Raw genomic sequence first — 26,278 nt, forward strand, 5'->3', positions numbered from 1 at the left:
TAACTCTCTCTTAGCTCTTGGAATGTTTCCAGTTTCTGAGTCAGGCATAAATGTAGTGGGAACCAGTGCTAGAAACTGCATTTTTGCTACACTCATTCTTGGCACCGGCAAGGTCCATTTTGAGGTCAAATGTCCTGGGAGATAGCTAATTGTATATCCAGTCACTGAACTTGGCTTCTGTAGAACATTTTCATTTTCTGAAAAGAAAAGAAAAAAAAAGACCATTGAAACATGGTCTTACAGGTCTATTCACTTCTATACAGGCAGTCCCCGGGTTACGTACAAGATAGGGACTGTAGGTTTGTTCTTAAGTTGAATCTGTATGTAAGTCGGAACTGGCGTCAGCCCTGCTGAAACTGATCAGTTTCAACCGCGGCTGAATCTGGATGCCAGTTCTGACTTACATACAGATTCAACTTAAGAAACCCAGGCGTCCCCAAGTCAGCTGCTGCTGAAACTGATCAGCGGCTGATTCCAGGAAGCCTGGGCAGAGCAACTCTGCCTCGGGCTTCCTGTAGTCAGCGCTGGTCAGTTTCAGCAGCGGCTGACTTGGGGACGCCTGGGGCAGAGCAGCTGGGGTACTGCTGGGTTGCTCCAGTAGCGCGGCTCCTCAGCGCTACTGGAGCAACCCAGCAGCACCCCAGCTGCTCTGCCCCAGGCATGCTGAAACTGACCAGCAGCGGCTGAAGCAGGACGCCTGGGGCAGAGCAGCTGGGGTGCTGCTGGGTTGATCCGGAGCAGCGCTGCGGGACCAACCCGGCAGCCCCCAGCTGCTCTACCCCAGGGGTAGGCAAGAAAAGCCTGGTCTGCTGGGGGAGGGCACTAGCTGTACCCCCCCAGCAGACCAGGGAGATGGGGGTGGCAGGACCGCCCAAGTCTTCCACGGCTTTGCTCCGTCTCCCTAGTCTGCTGACCTGGGAGACGCAGAGCAAAGCCGCAGAGCACGCGGGCAGCGGGACAGTCCAGGCGCGCCGCGGCTGTCGCACTGCTGGCGTGCTCCGAGGCTTTGCTCCCCATCTCCCTGGTCTGCTGCTCAGACCAGGGAGACGGGGAGCAAAGCCGCGGAGCACGCCCACAGTGGGACAGCCCAAGCGCGCTTGGGGGCGTGCTCCAAGGCTTTGCTCCCTGTCTCCCTGCAGACCAGGGAGACGGAGAGCAAAGCCGCGGAGCATGCCCACAGCGGGACAGCCCGGGCGCGCTTGACCTGTCCCCCTGTGGGCGTGCTCCATGGCTTTGCTCCTGTCCCCCTGGTCTGCAAAGCCGCTGGACCCCCCCAGCAGACCAGGGGGACAGAAGCAAAGCCGCCCAGGCGGCAGGGATCCCTCCGCCTGGGCGGCTTTGCTCCCGGGCAAACGAGCAAAGCCGCCCAGGCGGCGGCTTTGCTCGGGTGTCCCTGGACTGCTGGGGGGGTCCAGCGGCTTTGCTGGACCCCCCCCCCCCCCAGCAGACCAGGGAGACCAGGAGAAGCTTTTCTCGCCCCGGAGGACACGGGTGGCGACTCGCTGCCCATGAACTCTGGGGCGAGAAAAGCCCTGTTCGTAAGTGCGGATCCGACATAAGTCGGATCCGCATAAGTCGGGGACTGCCTGTATTACATTCAGTGAAAGGATTCATTCACGTTGGGCCTTGTGCACACCTTTTGGGGATAGTGAAAATTAAGCTTATTGAAAATCAGTGAACAGAGGGGTTCAGTGAACAAGAACAGGGTAGCTGTTACATATTTCTGATATGCAACAGAGATGTTTCCATGAAGAGGCTTTAAGGGATTGCACAATACAGATGTATCTAAAATTGAATATGCAAAATGTGAGCAACAACTCCTCTCTGGGGTACTTGTATACATATAATGGACATTCTAAACACAAATCCTAATTGCATTGAATCCTAGCTCTAGGATTCAAGCACTTTACAGACCTCATTTCCTTATTCAGAGATCAGAGCAAAATGTTCACATTTGAGTGCCTACATTAGGCATAGAATTCATATTTTGTCTTTCGTATATGTTGTATTCTTTTTAATTAAAGATGAAAATTTGTGTTTTGAGGAAGGAAACTGTGAGAAATTGGCTATTAAGAGCCATTCTAATCTGTTGATATGCCTAAGACTATATCTTCACTTAGAAAAAAAGTGAATTTTAATACATTTTTGCTGGCCTAGAAAAAGTTTTTCCTAGTCAAAGTCATAGGACTCTGTTATTCAATAATATGGGAGAAAGGAGTGGAGAGAAGGGTTAATCATATCTGGTTAACTGAGAGCAATATTTTATGACTGGAATATCAATTTTCAAATAATTAGAATACGCTAAAGTAAATAATGTATAAAATAATATACAGGTACTCACAAATCCAGTAGTGATACTGCACTGCAGAATGGTTGGTTTCTTGAAGCACTTAGGTGTATACAGGTAAAATATTCTATACAGTAGGTATTCTTATGACATTACATTACAGACCCAGTGCAAAGCATACCCCCAGATCACTAATAATATGCTTAATACTGAAAGTGTACTGAATATAATTTAATCTTCCTTTGATTCTGAAGGCACTTTGGGATCTTACAGTACCTCAAGTCATTTTCAACATCAAGTATGGTATATGTAGAATATGTAGGATGTTGGGCTGATTCTGTAATGATCCTATGATATGCCCTGGAAGCTGCTTTTTTGAATAAATCCCTGATATCAGCTTGCTTACTTGGCTTCTCCCCCTTTTGCATATAAGTAGAGTGCAAAATTTTCAATTGCATATAGCAGTCCTGGTTACTAGATTGAAGATTTGTATTGGAAGATATCAGAAATGCCAATTAACTGAGATTTCTGGTTGAGTGCTAGACAACAGAACAGAGCTTTTGCTGTAATCAGGCAAAATTTACAAATAGTTCCACAACTGCTGAAATGGCAATAAGTAAATAAGCTATTCATCTGCTGTATTTAGGATTCTCAAGCTGTCTGTCTACTTGAAAACTCTCTCTGCCACAAAGTAAAAACTTTTTTCCCTCCCAAGCCTCTCTCAGGGCATGTCTAGAGAGTACCCTCAGCTTCCGAAAGAAGATATGCAAATTTGGCATGAATGTGCATATCTTCTTCTGATCCCTTTTTCAGAAGTTTTTTTTTTTTTAAAGAAAGCAATCTAGGTGTTTTTCACATAACCCCCCCTCCTTTATCGAAAGAACCCTTATTCCTCAAAAAATGAGGTTTACAGAGTTCTTTCGAAAAAAGGGGGTGTTGCGCGAAAACCCCTGTCTAGACTGCTTCCCCCCCCCAAAAAAAAAACTCTTCCAAAAAGTGATCAGAAGAAGATATGCAAATTTGTGCCAAATTTGCATATCTTCTTTTGGAAGCATAGGGTAGTCTAGATGTGTCCTTAGAGATCACTTCTCCAGAAATCCAAATTCATGTTTAGTTGTGCTGACTTCCCAAGTGTCACTAGAGGAATTACTTAAAAAACAACCAATAGTCTGGTAACACTTTAGACTAACAAAACATGTAGATGGTATCATGAGCTTTCGTGAGTTGGATATCCAACACTCCGGTCATCTGAAGAAGTGGGCTGTGCCCACAAAAGCTCATGATACCATCTACATGTTTTGTTAGTCTTTAAAGTGCTACCAGATTATTTGTTGTTTTTTAAGTTTTTCCTGTTACAGACTTACACAGCTACCCCTCTGAAACTAGAGGAATTGTGTGTAGGTAGATAGCCTATGCAAATGAAGCTTTCTATGGGAGTAATTCCTTTTTATCCCCCTCACTCCCACCACTTTTTTCACAGTTCAGAACTCTTCTCCTCCAGGGCATCTAGCCATACGCTAATTTTTGCAATGATTTGATTCTCAGAGGAATTTGCACAGGGTGTGTAAATCCATGCAGCATTTGGTCTCATGTATTCACCAGGACACAGGCAGTTGGTTCTGGAGTGTGATAAAACAGCATATTTCCAGAGCTCTACCTGTAGGAAGTGGTTGGTTGTTTTACTCTTGCAGAAATTTAATGTTATTTATTGGGGTTCATCCTGCAGGTCACATGGAATTTGAAAGGAATTGGTCTATGTCTCAGTGGTGAGAGAAAAGCAGATCTCTGCTTGCTGATAGGTGTTTTTCTTCTGAAGAAGGGTGCCCATAGTACCATCAACAGTTTGTACTTCTTAGGGGTGATTATTTCAAAAGCAACCAAACTCAGATCCTCAGAAGGGTTTAGGTACCTAGCTCCCATTGATTTCAATGGGAGTTCGGTCCCTAAATATTTTTGTGACTCTGAGTCTAAGGCCAAGTTTACACTAGGAAACTATTTCAAAATTACTACATTTGACTTAAGAACTCCCGATTTAACAAATTCAAACTAGCATGTCCGCACTACGGTGAAGCCTCAAAATTAGTCCAAGGCAGGCTCCATTAATGTGGACACACTACCTTGGATTTAGAGCCCCAGAAAGCAATGGGGAGTAATTAGTACGAATTACTCTGGGGAATAGTTAGTTCAAATGAGCAGTATTGGAGTGTCCACACTACTGTTATTTTGAAATTACTATTTCAGTATTAGCGTTCCTCCTGATGAAAAGCAGGAGTAGAGAGTTCAAATTCCACAGCCTGTTATTTTGAATTATCAGGCTTGATACCACTTATAAATTTGAACGTGGAAGGGGGTTATTTCAAAATAAGGTCCTAGCGTAGACCAGGGCCAAGTGACCTGTGTTTTTGAAAATCCCATTCTTAGCCTCTATGACCATGTGTCTTTGGGAAAAACGTTGGAGGCACAGAAACTGCAAGGGAGTGAGGAGTCAGATTTGAGAGGTGGCTATCAGCTATGGAGGAGTTTTACTAGTATCAAACAATCCTTACAGTGCATTCCAAAAAGGCATTATCAACGTGGGAGCAAAACAGATTTGTTACACAGAATTGTGTAATATGGGGAAGAGCTTTCAGATTCCCAGAAATTTCTTGGGATCTTCTAACTGCAAAGTTAAAACAATTATTGTCTATGGTAAACCTCATAGACCTATACCTCTTCCCCTTTTTCCTTCCACAGCAACTTTCTGAGTGTTACTGCAATTACAGGGCGGCTACCTACTTGTGTTGGCCTCTACCCTGGCTTGCCCTTCTTTGGAATGTGAATAGTGCAGTGTGCATTCAGCATACACAGACTAAGATGCTAATGCATAGTGTACTCCGACATAACATACCCTATACTCTCTTATAAGAGCAGGTCTGGATTTGGCCTGTAGAGTTTGCCTTCAAATCTATAATAGGAAACTGGTATTGCTTTGATGAGTAAGTACATTTGGTTGTCATGTGTTACTTTCATCCCAGAATTGTGGCAACTGAAGAAAAAGCTAGGATTGGGGTAGCTTTGATAAGCTGTCATGTAGTTCACTTAAAACCCATGAGATTTCTTTTAAAAAAAAGCCAAACAATCAAAAAAGAAAGTCTGATAACTTTAGGTTCTTTTCCTTTGCCTTCTGGTTTTTGAGCTTTCATGGTGCACTCATTAGGTCACATTATTGACCTTTTCTCTGAAACCACAAGGACAACAAAATTGCTTATTTTTTAAATGAAAACTAGTACCCCCATCTTTTCACAGGATTCTAGGAACTGGGACGTAAAGAAAACCCCATGTATTATGATATTTGGCAACAATGGCTTTGAGTAGCTCTATCATTCTAGACATTAATATTTCCTGTCTCTAAACTTTTTTATTCTTCTTATTCGGGGAATGACAAATCCCTATGTTAGCCACTAGATGGTATCTTGTTTGGCAATGAAGATTTGTACAACAAATGCTGCTTACAGTGTCATATGAAAGAACCTGATAACATCGAGCTAACATAGCACTTGCAGTGAGATTTACAATATGAAGAGGATAAATACTGAATCTGAAATGACTCAGGAAATTCAAGACAAAGTGAAGATTTTTTTTAATGTAATGAAAAGAGAAATCAGCACATGGATTTCATATGTGATCCGGGACGTGTGTGTGTGTTTAGCCGATATAAATGATAGTGTAAGGCTGGATATAAGTGGCATCAGCAAAGAGACATAAGTGGCAAAGTAGTACCGCTTTCACAGATCTGATTTAGTGCGTGTGCAAATCCCAGGTACATTCCACACCAATGAAGCAGAAAGCAATGTGTGCTAGGAAAAGCGACTAATAGGAAGTGCAAGAGCAAGAAACTAGACAGCATGTCCTCTCCCGATCAAAAGGAAAAGCTTATTTGCTATAAAATACTAAAAAGAAAGAAAAATAAGGCTGTATTATAAGTGATTCTACCACTGAGTGTAAGAGAAAAAGGAAACTCATCATGATCTAAATTAATTTCTTATACTCCTTATGCAGGACTTTCTTTGCTGAGGAAATGAGAATTACTACAACCAAAAGCTGAATCACTTTCTCCCTCCCCAGGCAACCTTTATGGCTCAGTGGGTAAAGAATCTCTCCCAACCTGGCTGTTGGTTTGAGATTTGATTACAAACAAAGTCTTAGCTGTGGGTCCTGCCTGACCTCCAGTTGAGGAAGAGTAGGAAGGACGAACTAGTGAAAATTCTAGATGGTAGGTGCCAGGCACTGCACTGAATATGGATGTTAAATATCGGTTAATCGAATAGTTGAGTAACCTCATGAATTCTTATTGGGCAGTCAACTATTCTGTACTCCCCGGGGCAGGCCAAGTGCCAGTGCACAGTGGCCTCACTTCCAAGGAGATCCCTGCCACTCTGCGTTGCTGCCTCTGGTACAGACGGAGTGGTCCACGAGGGAAGCCAGTTTAAAAACCAGCTCCCTTCATGGACCAGCTGCCTATTGCCCCATGCTGCTGCCTCTGATAGGGTATGTCTACACTACCCCCCTAGTTCGAACTAGGGGGGTAATGTATGCATACCGAACTTGCTAATGAAGCCCGGGATTTGAATTTCCCGGGCTTCATTAGCATAAAGCCGGTGCCGCCATTTTTAAAAGCCGGCTAGTGAGCGCGGCACGGGGTTCGCACTAGCCGGCTTTTAAAAATGGCGGTGCCGGCTTTATGCTAATGAAGCCCGGGAAATTCAAATCCCGGGCTTCATTAGCAAGTTCGGTATGCATACATTACCCCCCTAGTTTGAACGAGGGGGGTAGTGTAGACATACCCATAGAGACAGCAGTGCGGGGTGGCAGCAGTCCCTCTCTACATTGGCTCTGAGCTCCCAGACTCTGCGCAAGCCAGAACTGAGCTGGGCTGCCTGCCTGCCTGGCTGCTAATACACTTAAAATAAAGAGCAGCAGTAGGGGTAGGTCCTGGACCTGTCACAAGTCAGTACTGAGGCAGGCTGCTGGCCAGCCTGCTAAAAAATGTACTGGCAAGTGTGGGGGGAGGGAAATGCATGTAGTCTATAGCATTAACCTATAAGCTTCTGTTACATCCCTAGCTCTGAGTAACTTGACTGAGCCGTCAGAAGCCAGTGATGGGGCAGACATTACTTGACTACTAGTAACAGGAAAATATATGGATAGAAATAAAGGATGGATCTTTCATGACTGCATAGCCGGGGAGGTGTGCAGAGCTTCTGTGAGCTAACAGCTTCATGAACCAATTTGCAAATTGATAGTCAAACATGACTGGGGATTTGATGCTATCAAAATATCAAAGTGTGAGTATCATTGTTATTTTGTGTGGCCACTTTATCATCTCCTTATCATGACATGCTGCATTCATTTTGTGTCTAGTAGCTAGTTGTCTTTTTACCATTGTAACCTATTCAATTCACAGACATCAATGGACTTTTTTTCACAATGTTCCTGTGAAGTAGTGAAGGATTATTATCCTCAGAACTGTAAAGCTGCCCTTGTTCTACCAACACTCCATGTCTTTGATGAGTTAACTGGAGTGGATTGCTACTGTTCTTTCTGGAGCTAGAAGAACTGGGTTCAGTTCCTGACTCTGTCATGATGACTTGCTGTGCTTTGTCCAGCAAATCATTTCTCCATTTCCTGGTATGTTAACTAGATACTCTGTCTCACAGGAGCATGGTGAGGAATATTTCATCCATGTTGGGCAAGCACTTTGCAGCTGACATTTCTTCACAGTATTTCAAGAATACTATCATGAGAACATGCCACATGTTGTAATAGCAGAATACTGGAAATAAGCTCCATATCCAATGTGCACAATTCTGCTCTCATTTACACTGCTGTAAATCTGAAATAACTCCATCAAAATTGATGCCATTTGCCCAAGGTTTTTCGTATAGAAAGAATTTGTCTTTTGAGTGGTCAGTTTATCCTTTTCTCACTATGCACATATTATCACCACACTATTAAAATGGACGACTTTTGAGGCCCCAAATGGAACATGGGTCTTGTACTAGCCTATCTGCACAAGGGAGACTTTTGTTCATTAGGTATGTGTATGACTGGGAAGGCGAACATTGCAATTATGAAAGACAGAGATGTGAAACAACAGATGAGTCTGACTGGGACATAGGAATGAAAAAAAAACTTTAATAGTTTTCCCAACTAGGTGACTCAGTTGCAACAGTGTCTTTTCTTGGTCTTTTTAACTTTGCTCATAAAAGGCTATGAAATTCTTTCCAAAACATGTCACACATCACTATATTTTATTCACATTCCAGGTAGCCCTCTTTTGGTTTTCCACAGTTAGCCTTCTTCATCTTCATCTTAATAAAATATTGCCTATTTATAAGTTGCACAACTTTCCAAAAAGGATTGGCACCAACATGCATCTTTGGTATTTAATTTCTAATTTATTCTTTGTCTTGTCGCCAAACTTATGATAGACAGAATAGCATCACAAACGTCTGGTTCAAATATATTGCAATCTAGTGGGAACCGAATAAACATTTTGAATGCAGCCTTCATGATATTTTGTAGTAAATTTGCCATGACAGTGCATACACTTCCTGCTGTTTCTTCTCTTGCTTTGTTTACTTTGTGCTTGATCTTGGGAGGTGCTGAAAATCTGCACCTTCTGTTCATCTTCTGTAGGGAGTGTTGATGCATTGTCCATCTCAGGAACAGATGTTCAGGACTCACTTCTTCATTAGAATCATGACTCTTGCATGAGAGGTCAGTAGTTGGTCAGTGGCCATTCAGCCAGCATTTGAAACTGCTTCCTAAGTGCAAGGCACAGTGTCTCAGCTCAAGGCAACACAGGACACAGCACGGAGTGTGCTAAATGCTTCTTTCTTCAAGTGCATGCTGAGTTCCTCAGTCAAGTCAGCTATGCTGATGGGAGCAGATGTACTAGCTGCAAGTACATATATGAGCAAGATACTCCTTACTAATGATCATAGCTTTTGTGGGTATAAAGCACACCTCCCAGCAGGAAGTGTGCTTGCCTCTCAAGTACTCTTTTGCATGATATATCGGGATCATGATCTATTTCTTTCAAACTCTCCTTGCACTCCCAAACAACCTGTGTCCATTTATAGCAAATGGCAGGATTTGGCACTTCTTCCAATATGATCTATTTGTAAGTTGCACAACTTAACCAAAAAGCATTGTGACCCGCATGCCTCTCTGGTATTTAATTACTAATTATTCTTTGTCTTGTTACCAAACCCATAACAGACAGAATTGCATCACAGTCTGGGGGTTTTTGGACATATAAACCAGGTGTAAATTCTGCCAAGATAGAGATGTGACATAGCAAAATTCAGTCTGTTTCTCCTGTTGCTCCACCATAGAGTAAATGGAGGGCACTTCTGTTACAGTCAATGAAGTAACACTTTTTACACCAGTGTGAGAAAAGAGTCCACACCCTCTGTATTTACATGAGGACACTTGTAAATACCCCTGCCCAACACACACATCCTATAACCACTTTCTAGCAGACAGTTTGCAGGCCAGTACTCATCCTTACATTTAGGAACTATGCTTTTCTGTATAATCTGCAATGTTATCTTAGTGAGTATAGTTACAAGTGCTTACACTTTAGAAAGAATTTAGTATGCTAAGTTAAACATTTAGTATGCAGGGGTGGGGAACTTCAGGCCTTGTCTGGATCCAGCCCCCAAGGCTCATGGCTCCCCAGCCCATGCCTACTGCAGCACTGGAACACACAAAATTTACTAGCTTCGGCTCCACTGGTGTGCAAAGGAAATGTGAGGAGTTACTTTCTCCTTCTCAGTCAGGGGTTACATCAGTGAGGGTTGGGTGGTTGGGTTTTTTTTTCTTCTCATTTGTGTGTGGCCCTGACTGATTTTTCTGTGGGTCAGCAGCCCTCAGCCCAAAACAGGTTCCCCACCCCTGCCTTAGAGATAGATCGATAGATCGATCGATCAGTAGATGGATAGTATCATGAGCTTTCGTGCGCAAAACCTACGGTCTCAGATGAGCAGAATGGAGAGAATTCGTTTTTTTTTAAACGTTGATGTATTTTTGAATGAAGTCAGGCATTTATAAGTTTCTGATAATTTATCTTGGTATTTGTATTGTGGTGGTGCCTGGGAGCCCTTGTCATAATTTAAAACTCTGTTGTGCTCGGTAGGTGCTGAACAAACAGAGAACAAAAGACAGTCACTGCCACAAAAGATGTATAATGTTAGCATAAGACAAGAGACAACAGGTGCATACAGGTAGGGGCACAAAGAAGCAATGAGGCAATATTGGTCAGCACGACAAGCAGTAGTCTCCACATAGCAGCAGCAGCCTACATGTTGTTCAGGCGTTTGAAGGAGGAGGAGGTAGCTCTGTGGACGTTTATGGAGAGATCCTCCCAAGTGTGAGGGGCAGCATGGGAGAAAGCAAAGAGGTGCTGAAAATTGTAACAAGTGGATGATGAAGGTTGGAATCATGGGCTGATCAGAGGCAGGGTTAGACCAGTGATTGATCTAGTTTAGTATCTCTCCTCAAGGAGTGGTTACCTCCTAAATGGTTCAAAGTGTGTGTGGGGCGGGGAGGTGTTTTCTCCCATTCCTGAAGCATGAAGTGTGATAACACCTCTTGACTGGATGGCCCTGGGAAAATGTGAGTTTCTCAATTGGACTGTATTATGCTTAAGGCCTAGATTGCAACTGGGAGTTTTGGGGACATGAAAGTAGTCTTGCCCTATTTGTACCCCTCACTCCCTGGGGGGGGGGGGGGCTATAGTAGCTACACTCAGCTGAGGCCAGGGATTGTATAGTGCAAATGTCAATCGCCACCTCAGTGAACCTGGATAGGACGCAGGATCACACCTCTATCTTCCTTGGCACTGTCTGGCAGGGTTGGTTGGCTGCTGACTGAGTGTGCCTTTGGGCTCTGGGGTCATGCCCTCTGTTAGTGCTCAGTCCTGTGAGGATCTTGGGGGTTGATCTGACCAACACCCACTGAAGGCAAGGAGAGTCTAGCTTGATGGCAGTGGGTGTTTGATGAGGCCACCTGTGCACCCGTAACTCTATATTTTCAGTGAGGGTTCATGGCACTCAGTCTGGGAGGCTACATCTACACTACAAGGTTTTTGCGCATTACCGGCAGAGCATCCACATGTTTTTACACAAGAAAATTGACAGAACAGAGGGCTTTTGCCAGTAGAGTTATTCCTCTTCCCATGAGAAATAACTCCTTTTTGTGCTACAGTTCTGTGCAATGAGGAGTAACGGTAGTTCAAACTAGGAAGCCTAGTTCGAACTACCTAGTTCGTGCCCCGTGTAGCCCCGCTTATGCAAATGAAGCCCGGGAAATTCAAATCCCGGGTTTCATTTGCAATTGCGGTATGCCAACATTACCCTCCTATTTCGAATTAGGAGGGTAGTGTAGACATACCCCCTGAGACATGGTCTCCACATTAATTCACCCCAATCCTCCATGTTTCCTCAGCAGTCCCACTGCATTTGTCCCTGCTATTGCCTTCCCTTCCAGAGTCATGATCACTATAAAAATACCGTGATACAGAACAGCTTCTTCAAAGCAATGTATTGTTTAGTCATCCAGAGGAACGTGATGGTCAGAGAGAAAAGGGTTAAAACAACAAAGGGGTTCATGCACGGCGGCCTTATCTAACGCTTAGCATTTCTTTCAAGACTTAGGCTATGTTTACACTAGCACTTTTGTTGGTCAAGGGTGTGAAAAAACCACACACCCCCAACTAGCATTAGTCTCACCAACAGAAGTGCCAGCGTGGACAGTGCTATGTTGGCAGTGGAGACTTTCCCATAGATATAACTGTGACTCGTAGGGGGTGGTTTAATTAGGCCAGAGAGAGCTCTCTCCCATTGGGATAGAGCATAGATACAAGAAGTAAGGGTGCAGGGGATCCTGCAGGAACCCTGCATTTTGCTTCCCGTGCCTGTGACCTAGCTGCCAGCTCACACCTGGGTCTCAGTGACCAGCCCCTATGCCTCTGGATGTGGACCCTGTGGCTTGCAGTGGTGCCCCTAGGCCTAGCAATTGGGACTCCAGGTGGCAGCAGAGCCCCCAGCAGCCGAGACCCTGGGACCAACAGTGGATCCTGTGGGGTTGGCTGACTGGACCCCCAGAGGCAAGTAAGTAGTTTTTGTTTTCCATTCCTAATTTTCTTATTTCCTTATGCTGTGACATCATTATCACTCAAACATGTTTTCAGTTATCATATTCCCTTCTGAAGTGTCTAGTCTAGGCTAGACCTGTTATCCATGTGTTGTGTTAGTGCGTCTTTATTGGTTGTATTTTACGATGCTTTTATGATTATAGATACCAATCCTAAATACTCAGCCCTGTTGTCATTGATTTCAAATCTATTTGTGCCATTAACTTCAATGGAAGCACTAAGTTATCAATGCTCGGGTGTGCTCAGAAGTCCAAGATCTTGCATTTGATCTTGTTTAGACAACTGTAATCCAAGAACAACTTGAATAAACCAGTGGAATTACATCAGGATAAAACTCATCTAATGTAAATGAGATCAGAAGCAGTGCAAAAATATGCTTGGGCTAAGGCTTTATAGAGAGCACTTGTTACCTTTCTTGTGTTAGACATGGTCTCCTTATGCTACCTGTTAATGTTACATTTGCTTTGTTTGAACCACCACTTTTAGAGCTTGTGTTTAATTAATGTAGTGTGCAATATCTTTCCCAGAACCCTCTTCGCTCTATTGTTTTATGTTCAACTCTCATATTTTATTCTTTGGCTTGTGAGATATTTCTCAGAATTATGGGGTTTTTTAAAATCTTCTTTAAATATCATCATATTGCCTCCCCATACCACCTCCCCTAATTTCATGATTCATGAGGAAGTCGGGATGAATACTCATACGTATTTATCATTACCTACAATTAACTGTTCATACTTTTGCATGCCCATTGCAAGGGCATGGTTAGTGCATCAGAGATATTTGTCCCACCCAAGCCCATAATGCTGAGTGTGCCCCATAATCCTGCTTTCATGCTAAAATTCATTAGTCTGAAAAAAAACTGTCTGATGTGTCAGCCGATTCACATAAGGCGTACTCCTATGCCCCTTACACATTCAAGACCTTGGGGCTGCTGAGATAAGGAATGACTATTAGTGTTGATGAGCACTGCAGAAGTGGGCACTTAATTGAATCTGATGCTAAGGCCATGAATGAAATCCTGGCCCAGTTGAGGTCTAAGGCAAAACTTCCATTGACTTCAAGAGGGCCATGATTTCATCACACCTGTCTTATAATATCTAATGATCAATTCCAGAGATTTTAGAAATGCATCTATAAAAGACACTGAAAATGACATGCTTGAAATATGTTTCTTTCTTTTCTTTTCCAGAAAGTATTTTGGAGAAAAAATAGGACTGTATTTTGCGTGGTTGGGTTTATATACAGAATTCCTTATTCCGTCTTCTGTAGTTGGGATTATAGTGTTTCTTTATGGATGTATAACCATGGAAGATGACATTCCTAGGTAAGCTTGTCTGTGAACAGTATTTTGTTACTCAGTACTTATAACATTTTGTTATTGGACTTAATCCTCAGTACGTGCATTACTTTTAATATGTTTGAAGAGCATTTGTATTTTATTAACAAACAAATCTGTATAATACAGCTGTTTTTATTTCACAAGGATCCTACACATATGAAATAATGTTGTTCAGACCAAATACATTCCTTTCTGTGTTTACAAGTATGTAATAAACTTACGGAGCGTATTTATTTCAATAGCTGCACCATTGAAGATCCAAATAAACATATGGTCATATTCCCCTGTGTTTCATTCTAAAGTCACACTTATGCAATATGTGTGCATTTGCATCTGTGTAATATTTTAATGAAATGCAATAGAATATGTTCATTTGGATCTTTAATGGTGTGGTCATTCAAATAATGACACAATAAATGTATTGCATTCTTATAAAATATGAGAATAAACATATTGATCAGAAAAATATTATTTCAGTGTTCTTTCTTGATGTGGGATCGCAGGGAAATAATAGCAGCTGTGTTAGTATAGGTTTCCAGATATAACAAGCATATATTTAAAGTTCTACAACATGGTATATTTCAAACAATGATGCCTTTGAAATACACGGTGCTGTTCGAATGAAAAATAAGCTCTGTTTACATAAATGATTTGAAAATTTAAAATTAGAGCTGGTCAAAATGTTTAAAATGAAAAGTTTCCCCAATTGCAATAATATTTTTCAATGTCAAAAAATTCTGTTTTCCATGAGAAACTTTTTTTCTTGCAGCTATTTTATCTGTCATTTTTTCATACACTGACAATTTTTCAATTAATTAAAAAAAAGACTTTCAATAAAAAAGAACAGTGGAAAAATTGGGAAATTTCAAATAAATGAAAAAGTATTCATTTCAAACCTGCTGCTAGTTCATTTTTTTATTAGCCCCATTTAAATGTACACCAGAATTGGTAAACAGAGACATTAGTATAATGACAGTTCAATCATATTGTGTGTTTTTATAAATATGAGCAAACTCCTGCTTCCCTTATTTCTAATGTTAGGTTGTAGTGCATGGCACATTGAAGTGAATGGAAGGGAAATATTTCCTTTTTTAGTCCATTGTAAGTTGAGTTACAGGTAGGTCAATCAAAATTTAGCAGGTTGCCGTTTTCTACATTTGGAGATTGCAGTATTCTCTAATTCCTGGTTACCCAAATAGTTACTTGTTTGTTTTTGTTTTCTGTTGATGTGGCTATAAATAAAGAAATGTTTTAGTCAATCTACCACACTAACATAAATGCCCACTTCTAAATGAAAAAAAATGGAAAAGTATGAATATTTTGGTAATTTGTTACTTACTTTTTAAGCATGACCGTGGTAAGTCATGATGTTGGATTCTAATATTGCCTTTGTGTCTGCACAGATATTCCCTAAGTATATGGAATTAACCTTATTCTTGGCTTCTACACATAAAATATAAACTCTTTTTTTTGAATGGGACAAACCTTTCATGCTTCAGGGAAAAAGGCAGCCTCTAAATTATGGTTAGGATGGAACTTTACTGGTAGATTGTTCCATAACTAACCACTGTAGGGATTCTTGCAGTTTCCTCTGAAGCATAAAGTAGCCATGATCAGGGATAGGATGCTGTATAGGAGAGACCTTAGCTCTGATCCAGTATGGTAATTTCTATTTTTGTTAAATTAAATTGGCAAGTTTTAACACCACGATCACAGTGCAGCAAAACAGATCAAGATAATTCTCAAGGACTGGCAAATGATGATTGATAACATTTCTGATGTAGATTGTTTTTAACCTGATTTAAATGAATTTTTAATCTACATCAGCTGTGCCCATCTCAAATAAATCTTATGTGAACATTAAAACTGCAGAGGGACTTATGGCAAAGATACATCTGCTCCACCCTCAACAGCCTTGTCAAATACCATGTTATTTTAACTATGTCATAGCTGGAAATAGAGCACATAATTAAAATGAATTAATTTCCAGAGGGATAGTTTTGACTGTTGGAAGGAATAAATCATTTTCCATCACTAACTTCTATGGTACTAGAAAATCACCCCAGATGTTTGTCAAAAAGGAAACAATCACACACCAGAACAGTGTGAATTTAACCATAGTATCAGTGAATCAGGCTTGTAAGCTCTTCTGTTAGGCCATGATTCTGCAATTTGATCTATGCTTGAGCTACCTGAGCACGTGACCACTGACCTGAATGGGGCTCCATCTACTATATATTTGAGAGAGTTTGTTTGTCTGTTTGATCAAGAACTCCTCCTAAATGGCAAGAGTTAGCACCACCAAATTCGGTTTACAGCTTCCTCTTATCATAACTTAAAGGCATGGTTTAGTCGTGCCAGGAAAAGGGGATGTACCTGAAATGGGATTGCTTCTCAGAAAACCACACAGAAATGAGAATGAATCACCAAAGCAAGTACAGTCCTTAAAAATGACATAACTGAACGTACATTGAGAGAGACTGAACCAAGATGAGCCAGAAAAATAGGAGAAACCTGGAATAGAATTGCTTTTCAACAGACTTCACAGAAAAGTGGTAAAAGAGAAATTTGGAGCAATGCTCTGTTTTGGCACATCTAAATTAATTCTTATGGAAGGTTTGAAAACAAGAAGAAAATGTTATTGGAAACCAAATTGACTATATCTCTTTTTTGTTAAAAACATAATGAATGATAATAGTTTATAGTGATGAAGAAAAATACACTTGATGGAATTCCCATCTTTAAAAAAATTACTAAAAAAATTCAGTGGAAAATTCATCAATCCCTTTTTTTAAGAAATCTGAATTACAAATTAACTTCATGAATATAATACTGTATTTTTGAAAAATGTGAGCAGCTTAATAGAGCATGTACGGTATATTTTCCTTTTATTTAAAAAAAATCTTAATTTACTTATGGACCTGGGCAACACTGGGTAAATCTGCTAGTGTGAGCTTAAAGGTCTTGCATATAGATTTGACAGCACGAATGTGGGGGATTTTACGGTAACATCAGTGGGCTTTGGCGTAGTGCCTGAAGGAAAACAGTAGCGGTTAGTTAAAGACTAGACTATAGATAGTTGGATAAACACATGAGAATAATGCACATTAAAAATCTTTTAAATAGACATTTAAAAAACTTTAGAAAATGTTTGTATTAGTTTATAAACATGCCAGTCAGAATTACAGTATTTTTGTAACTCTGTTTCTGGTGTCTCATGGGAAGAATGGATGCTTGCTTGAACTATATCAGATGATCTCAGAGAGTAGTGATGTTAGTCTGTAACTTTAAAAAGAACGAGTAGTCCTGTGGCACCTTAGGCTATCTCTACACTACTAGGTTATTTCAAAATAATAACTCCCAAAATAACTATTTCAAAATAAGCTTATTTTTCTTCACAAGCAGAGTTATTATTTCGAAATAACAAGACGCTCTCCTTGTTATTGTGGAATAAGGGAAATTATTTCAAAATAACTTCCCAGTGTAGACATGCCCTTAGGGTACATCTAGACAGTGGGGCTATTTCGGAATACTGGAGGTATACCCACGAAATCTTATGATACTATATATATGTTAGTCTTTAGGGGAACGTCTACACAGTTGCAAATTTCTAAATAATGTGCTATTTTGACACATTCTTTAACCCTTGTGGAACAAGGGCTACAGGGAGGCCGAAATAGTGTGCTCGTTATTTTGAAAAATATTTTAAAATAATGGGTACATTTAAAAGATGTGGGGTAGCTATTTCAGGATCCTGGATATAGCCCCACTGTCTAAATGTGCCCTAAGGTGCCACAGGACTACTCGTTTATATTGTATGATGTAATGTGAGGCACAGGGTTGACTGTTCAGCATTTGAATGCATGAGTCAGGAGACAGAGCTTTACATTTGTGGTGGTAAAGTAGTTTTCATCATATTTTGGAAATTTTGATTGGGATTCTTTCCCCCTGAAAAAATAAAGAATTGAGTCAAATTGTGGCCAGAGAGCATCACATGCACATTTGGAGAGATGAAATGAGTTGGCTAACATTCTCAAAACTGATTGGGTAGTGTGGTTAGGTGCTGTAATTTTTGGATACCCAACTTGAGATACCTCCAAGGGTCCTGATTTTTTGTAAGTGCTGAGCACCCACCTTTTTGATAATCAGCCACTATTAAAGTGTCTCAAGTCAGGCACCCCAAAATGGAGTACCCCAAATAAGTAGTAACATCAAGAAATTTGGCCAAAATTGTGTAGCAGAAGATGCTAAAGACAAGCATTGTGCCAAAAGCTCACCTTGGGAAAACAGTAATAGACATGTAGCAGTGTTAGTTTAGTCTAGCTGAAACAAAAAACAGGACTATGTAGCACTTTAAAGACTAACAAGATGGCTTATTAGGTGATGAGCTTTCGTGGGCCAGACCCACTTCCTCAGATCAAATTGTGAAAGAAAATAGGCATGACCATATACACCAAAGGGATACAATCAAAAAAAGTGAACACATATAAAAAGGACAAATCAAATTTCAGAACAGAGGGGGGACTGGGGGGGGGGAGGTAAATGTCTGTGAGCTAATGATTGTACATAGCAGTCAACTGATCAGCTCCATCTGTGAAATGGAATAAGTAACATGCACTTTATAGGGTGTTATGCAGATTTGTGGAGCCATATTTCCTCTCATTTACACAGGGCCAAACATTCAGCATAATACTGGCCTAGATTCACACACAGATGAATGTGGCATTTAGCACGTGTTCTTGTTTGAGATGTTAGTCCCTGTCAGAGACATGTGTTTGTTAAGGATAAGCCAGAATTTGGCCCATGGAGTTTATCTTTCTGCAACTTTAAACCTCTTTTTTCATGCATTCAAAAGCTGACTTGCACCTCCTGCGTGTCAAAGAGGATTTCAATCTTCCCTCTGATTTCTTTTAATTATATTTAATACACATATAGAATTATAGAACACTAGAACTGGAAGGAACCGTGAAAGGTCATTAAGTCCAGTCCCCTGCCCTCATGGCAGGACCAAGCTCCGTCTAGATCATCCTTGGTAGATGCCTATCCAACCTGCTCCAGTTTTGGAGATTCCACAGCCTTCCTAGGCAATTTATTCCAGTGTTTAACCACCCTGACAGTTAGGAAGTTTTTTCTAATGTCCAACCTAAACTTCTCTTGCGGCAATTTAAGCCCATTGCTTCTTGTCCTATCCTCACAGGTCAAAAAGAACAATTTTAACCCTCCTCCTTGTGAGTTTATTTTATATTTAGTATACTTAATGAGCTATTCTTCTGCAATAAAATCCAGCAATCAGAATGATTTATTATCTTGCGTTGATTTTCCTTAAGCATGTGCTTAAGCCTCCCAGTGCCTAACAGCATGTAGTCGCTGTCCATGCTCTACTTTGACCTACAGTATAAAGTACGAAGGAGCCTTCTCTTAACTGGAAACACGTTGTGACATCTCTCATTTGTTATTTATAGTAAAGAAATGTGTGATCTGCAAAAAGCCTTCACCATGTGCCCTCTTTGTGACAAGGCGTGTGACTACTGGAACCTCAGCACTGCATGTGCTACCGCACGTGCCAGCCACTTATTTGACAACCCGGCAACAGTCTTCTTCTCCATTTTCATGGCTCTCTGGGGTGAGTGTGGTTTTGAACATTAGCAATGTTATTACATCTTTGGACTCATAACAGAACCAAAAGCTGTGATGGCACAGTCGTCGAGCAATAACATTGTATTGCGCTTAGGGGTTTAAATGTACTTCATATGCGTTATACGGCTAGCAGGCCCAAAAGGATAATATGTGCTGGCTTTTGCTGAGGACTGCAGTTAGCTATGTTGCCCAGAATTTCCTCCCCTTCCTGGCCTCTATTAGGATTGTGGTGAGAGGAATGTAAGCCTCTAGGGTCTGAATTCCCAAGGTGTTTAAAGCGATAGGGCCCGAACAGAGTCGGGTCATCGCCCCAATCTTGGGGGCTCTAGCTGTGCTCTCAGTGTGCAGGTGTTCTTTCTGGCAACTCCTTCCGAATGCTGGAACTTGCTGTCCAGCCACCTAGCCCCTCAGGGCACACTGCTGACCCTTCAGACTATCCAGGATTTAAACACACCCCTCTCATAGTATTCCACCCCAAAAGTGTGAAGCTTCTGGTTTATCATTGAACTCTCTCAGGGATCCTCTGCCCATTGTGTTCCTGCCCCGCAGCAGCCTTCCTCATCTTAATCTGCTGCAAACTCTCTCTCTGTCCCTGTCCTCTGCCCCTAAGTTCCTTTATGCACACTTGCTGGGGCCATCTGCTTCTCTTGTTCTGCCTTTTGGTAATTTGCCATAACCCCTCACCCCTCTTCACTGCAGACCTGGGGAGGAAGTGTCTTCTCCCAGGTGGAATAAACCTATTGCCCCAAAGGGGTTTACTTTGAATAGATGATCATTGTGTGCTGCTCATTTGCTGGTGACTGTCCCAGCAGAGACATAACCCAGCCACAACGCAGCTCAGGTGGGATCCGCAACCATAGGCTTGCCAAGAAACAGTGTGCATGGTAAGGTGTCATAAAACTGAGATGTGTTAGAGACAGAATGCCCATTTCATCACACTGGCCAAGGACTGGAGCTAGCTGCACTACCAGGGATTCCCTCTGACTGTGGCTGCCTCTGTGATTCCTGGGACAAGGGCATGGTGTGTATAAAAATTGGAAGAGGGAGCCATATACGTACCTATAAATCATACAGCCCAGGAGTTCCTCTTCTGTGCCCTCAGCCCAGGCCTGCCGATGGGGGTGGGAAGGGGCAATTATCCAGGGATCTAGATGATTTAAAAGGGCCCAGGGGCCCCTGGTGCTGCCACTGGCAGTGCAGCAGAGCTAAGGTGAGCTCCCTGCCCATCCTTGCTTCACACTACTCCTGGAAGCAGCCGACACAGTCTCTGCTGCCTCTGGAGTGGAGTGGGAGTCTCCATGCACTGCCGCTGCCCCAAGCACTGACTCTGCAGCTCCATTGGCTGGGAGCTGTGACCAATAGGAGTTACAAAGGTAGTACCTGTGGGCAGTGGCACATGGAGATCCCCTGCCCCCTCCCACCTAGGAGCCGCATAAAGTAAGTGCCACTGCACTCCAACTCCCTCCCAGAGTAACGAACCAAGCATCATGAGGCTCACAACATTGCACAAGTTGGCAACATGGTTAACCACAGCCAATAATCTCTCTAGAAATGAATGATGTTGAGTGTTACAAAAACAGTGGTGTCCTGGTTTATCTGCTGCTATGGACTATATAATGCACAGGCTTGTGAATTTGCTACCTGAATCTATCATAGTTTCAGCATGGACATCTAGGTTGCAATGTGTCCAAACCACAGAAGAATGAATGCTCTCAGCACTGGCAACTTGACAGAACAGATATGCACAATCACTGCTTGAATATGCCAGAAGATTATGGCAATAGGCTGGGAGGAAAGAATTGGATGAGAAACATGGAATAAAATAAACTTAACACGCTGGAGTTGTATTCCCAGTCCTATGTACTTTGATCTGTTACATCAAGTGATTTCCTGCACGGTTGCACGGGGTGACACTGTCCATGGAGATGAACATAAGGAACATCCTTATGGAATACCCTCTGATGCACCAGGGTATAATCCAGACTAATGAGCAGTTATTACCCCTAATTTGTAACCTGGCATGCCCTTGACAATGCTTTGTGCTATAGTCTGCAGCCTAGACTGCTCCCAAACTGCAATGCCAGCTATGCTTCTGTGGGTGAGGTAACTAGCCAGCTACACCTTGGCTATTACCAACCTTGGTTATGCTACCAGGTGGCACCATCACAGCACCAGTTCCAGATTTCTCCCCCTCCTCCCCAAGCAATGAATAGCCTGTTCCACTCCTGGACAGTGCAAATACATTGAGTCCATAATTCCTTTAAGCGGGTAATGCACAGATAACACGGAGTCATATGGACACTTCAAGTTGATCACACTGGATTAGGTAACACAATAAAACAAGTTTGTTTACTAAATAAAGATAGATTTTGAGTTAGTATAAATAATGAGGCATAAAAATCAGAAGCAGTGACAAGAAAAATAAAAATAAATTGTTTTCTGGTAACTATTTTTGTCGCAAAGCAATTTTTTCACCCTATGCTCCAGCAGATTACTGACCTAACTCTTAGGTCAAGACTCTTCCATCACAGTCCAATGACTGCTTCCTTTGTCTCTTCAGGTGCAGTGAATGGGATGGGCAGGGAGAGAGAGAAGGGTGCCTTTGAGTCTTCAGCTACGTTTAGACTGCATAGTTTTTCTGGGATGCCAGAGGTACCTCGGAAAAGCAATGCTGCATCCAAGGAATGTGTCCACTTTTCAAAAAAATTTTTTGAAAAAGCGGACATGCTCTTTCGCCATCCCTGTAAACCTTGTTCTATGAGGCAAAAGGGATATGTTGAAAGAGCAGGTTTTTCCAAAATGTGGAGCTGTGTAGACGCACCAAATTTCAAAAAAGCCTCTTTTGAAAGAAAATCGGAAAAAGATATGCAATTTGCGTACCACGAATTGTGTCTCTTTTTCCGATTTAACTCTGCAGTCTAGACATAGCTTTGTCCCTACCTTATATTGTCTTAATTCCCAGCTGAGAAATAGGAGACTGCAGAATTAATTCGGAAAAAGAGACACAATTTGCAGTAGACGTAACCAAAGAGTCTCCTAGTGTGGAAGGGTTTTCTCTGCTGTTTCCTTCACCAGTCTGAACATTCTTTGTCTTTCTTATCCTGCTTGATGACTCTGTTTACTGTGTCAATGCAAATTAAACAGAGCACATGTTCCTTTAAGAGAAACCAGTTTCCCAACTTCTGTTTGTTCATGACTATGGGGTTTGAAACATGTGTTAACAATACTTTACAAAGAAAACTTGTAACTTCACTGAGGCTGTGTCTACATTGGCAAGATTTTGCGCAAAAGCAACCACTTTTGCGCAAAAACTTGCTGCCTGTCTACACTGGCCGTGAGTTCTTGCACAAGAACACTGACATTCTAATGTAAGAAATCAGTGCTTCTTGCGCAAGAATTATGACGCTCCTGCTCAGGAATAAGCCCTCTTGTGCAAGTGTTCTTGCGCAAGAGGCCAGTGTAGTCAGGCAACATGAATTTCTTGTGCAAGAAAGTCTGATGGTTAAAATGGCCATTGGAGTTTTCTTGCGCAAGAGAGCATCTACACTGGCACGGATGCTTTTGCGCAAAAGCACATCTCTTGCGCAAAAGCACATGCCAGTGTAGACGCTCTCTTGTGCAAATACTCTAACTCAAAAACTCTTGGGCTGCATCTAGACTGGCAAGTTTTTCCGCAAAAGCAGCTGCTTTTGCAGAAAAACTTGCCAGCTGTCTACTCTGGCCGCTTGAATTTGCGCAAGAACACAGACGATCTGATGTAAGAGTGTCAGTGTTCTTCCGCAAATACTATGATGCTCCTGTTCGGGAAAAAGCCCTCTTGCGCAAATGGCGAAAATGGCGATCAGGGCTTTCTTGCGCAAAACCGTGTCTAGATTGGCACGGATGCTTTTCCGCAAAAAGTGCTTTTACAGAAAAGCGTCCGTGCCAATCTAGACGCTCTTTTCTGCAAATGCTTTTAATGGAAAAACTTTTCCGTTAAAAGCATTTGTGGAAAATCATGCCAGTCTCGATGTAGCCTTGCGTTAAGGAATATTTGTGCAAAATCTTGCCAATATAGATGTAGCCATACAGTATTGCTGCATGCCTTTAACCAGGACAGTACTGGTCATCAAATTATCAGTTTCCAAATGATACCTTAAAAGGCATACTTTGCACAAAGATTATTTTACTAGTGTGTAAGAGTGTGAACACAACAATCTATTCTACCTCCAAATTTATCATTAAAATTCCACTTTGTGCTAATTGTTGGCTTTTAATTTTGGTCCTGCAGTGACAATGTATGAATGACATACTGTCTCAGATAGAATACAAGTATGTTCCTAAGAGATTTCTTGCTTGAAAAAGAAAATCCTTACATCTATGCAAATGATCATTTCCAGTGCAATTGAATTCATAGTAATTTCCCTGTAGCATCAACAATATGATTTATGAAGTATACTATTGACATATCCCATGTCTGCATTTTCAGAAATGAGATGAAATTACTAAAGTTTGTAGTGAAATAGAAAACAACAAGCAGTTCTTTATGTACTGGTTTAAAAAAGACACTAAAGGACAATAAAATCTTTTCTGAGCCATATCCTGTCATTAAAATAAAGTTTCCCACAGACTGGAAAATTCTTTGTGCTGAAACTATGATAACTGAGCTTGTCAGTGCAAGAAAATACTCCCATCATGTACCAGCGTCTGCAAAGTAAAACCAAGTATCCCATGTTAACCCTGCTCCACTTGCATACAGAGCATTATATTACACTGTTATTGCTGCCCAGCTAATAGAGAGGACATTCTTACTATCTAGCATTCAGTTTGCTGACTAACAGATCTTCTGTTCTTTGCATACCTGAATCCAGCTTCTCTTACAGTGTCTTGAATAAACATTGGTTGGGTCACTTTTTTGTAAGATGTAGTGATGGAGAAGCTGTCATGCATTATTATTCACCACTAGTATGCTTAAAAAAGGGAACAATATGGTATTTATGCCCTGCCGAGCTGGTTTCATTTCATGGTGAGTGCTGTGCATTAGAATTCTCCTTTCATCCTTCTCACTTCTTGGGAAAGACGGAGAGATTTATTACAGTTGCTATCAGGAAAGGAAGCATGCTCCCATTACTTCTTGTTGGGACACTTCATTAAATATCTTCATGAGCTCAATGACTCTATTTTCAAAGCCCCATATTCATTGAGAATTGTAACTCAAAAAAAGAGAATCACACCTGGCTCATTGCGCTTATAGCTGTTAATGTTCAGAGATGTCAAATTTCCACTTACAGTTAAGGAATTTCAGGGTACGTCTAGACTGCAGAGCTTTTCCGGGATACCTCTGCTGCATCCAAGGAATGCGTCTGCTTTTTTCTGAAAAAAATTTTGGTAAAGCAGATGCGTTTTTTCAGCATCTCTGTAAACCTCATTCTATGAGGAAGAAAGGATGTTCCGAAAGAGGCTTTTTTCTGACATTTGGCCCAGTGTAGACAGGCCAAATGTCAGAAAAGCCTCTTTCAGAAGAAAAATGTATCTTTTTCTGACTTTTCTTTGTAGTCTAGACACAGCCTCAAAGGAACAAGGAGAGCTGAGCTCAGAGCTGAGCTAGTTTACAGCTGGTGTAAAACTGTGTAGCTTCAGCAATTTAAATGATGTGGATTTGCACCATTGGTTTATGTAGCCCAACCAGTTAAAGTTGGGTAAGTGCTGTCATTTTCATCCCCTTGAGCTAAACAGGGAAGAAAGGCACAAATCCATCTACAAAACCATCAAGTGGTTTTCTTTATAGTTATTCCAGGAAGTCCTTGAACCCCGCATAATGTGTTAGAGGGTTTTTTTATATTTATTTGCACTGAGGTCTCAAAACGGGATGAGTAAAAATAACAATTATCTGAAGATATGGGCTTAGCTTTCAGTAATAGGTTGAAAATATTTTCTGCTGTCTGCCAGTTCTGCCAGAGCATCCTGCAGTGACTTTTAGATTCTTGTAATGTGAGAGGACTTGTGCAGAGAAGATGGTGTGTACTGTGCCCGACAGGTCCCATTTAACACCCAAGTACGTTGGATACAAGATTCATTTCAAAATCTGGCCATTCATTATGGTGCCTAAATGAGAGATTGTATATTTTGAGAAATCTGGCCTTAATTGTGGGTGTTGTGCACTTGAAATTTTTTTCTCTGAGTTCTTGAAAATCTGGCTCCAGAACTTGATTTTTACTCTGGTCTTATGACCGTTCCATCTGTGAGATGTACACTTTTTATATTTGTTTGTCTAGAGTGCAACTCCCAATATCAGAATTTGTTAACAGGCTGAATAATTTTGTCTGCAGGCTGAATTATCTTTTCAGCAATAGAGTTCAGTGAAGGGAAACAGCTGTGAAGAAAAGTTTTCTTCCCTCCTCTCTATATTTCACAAGGTCTGTCAGAGAGCACATTTTGAGTTAGCAACTGCTTTGAATAGTCCCATACTTGGGTTGGAAGCAATGAGATCTCAAACCATCTCTGATGTCCTATTGACTGCATAGCCCTTTAAGTTACCCATAACAGAAAGGCTGGATGAGGCCCAGTGTAAAGTCAAATAAAAAAATGAATCCGATCATCTGTATTCAGTCAGCTCATCTCTGTAGTCTGCAGTTATGTGGTTCGGCATGGGCAGCAGACCTCTTCCAAACTGTACCTTGCTCTGGCACCCATGTCAAAGTCAAAAGAATCAGGATCTAATTCTCCACTGATTTGCACCTTGTACAGTTTTACACCTCTGATAAGTGACTGCAAAGTGGCAGAGGTGACATGTAAATGTGGCACAACGGAAAGGTTCTGTGTGTGTTGTGTG

General features: G+C 41.6%; 1 protein-coding gene across 1 annotated transcript in view; it reads left to right on the plus strand.

Annotated features, from left to right (window-relative positions):
* The window catches only part of ANO2 (anoctamin 2), a 292,358-nt gene that overhangs the window by 114,418 nt on the left and 151,662 nt on the right, over window positions 1-26,278 (plus strand). Inside the window, exons 12-13 of the mRNA XM_006128152.4 lie at window positions 13,681-13,815; window positions 19,293-19,453. Of these exons, the coding sequence (XP_006128214.3) occupies window positions 13,681-13,815; window positions 19,293-19,453 (296 nt within the window). The remainder of the gene's footprint in view (window positions 1-13,680; window positions 13,816-19,292; window positions 19,454-26,278) is intronic.

The sequence above is a fragment of the Pelodiscus sinensis genome, chromosome 1 (genome assembly GCF_052426305.1).
Source record: "Pelodiscus sinensis isolate ZL-2025 chromosome 1, ASM5242630v1, whole genome shotgun sequence".
NCBI classification, from domain to species: domain Eukaryota; kingdom Metazoa; phylum Chordata; order Testudines; family Trionychidae; genus Pelodiscus; species Pelodiscus sinensis.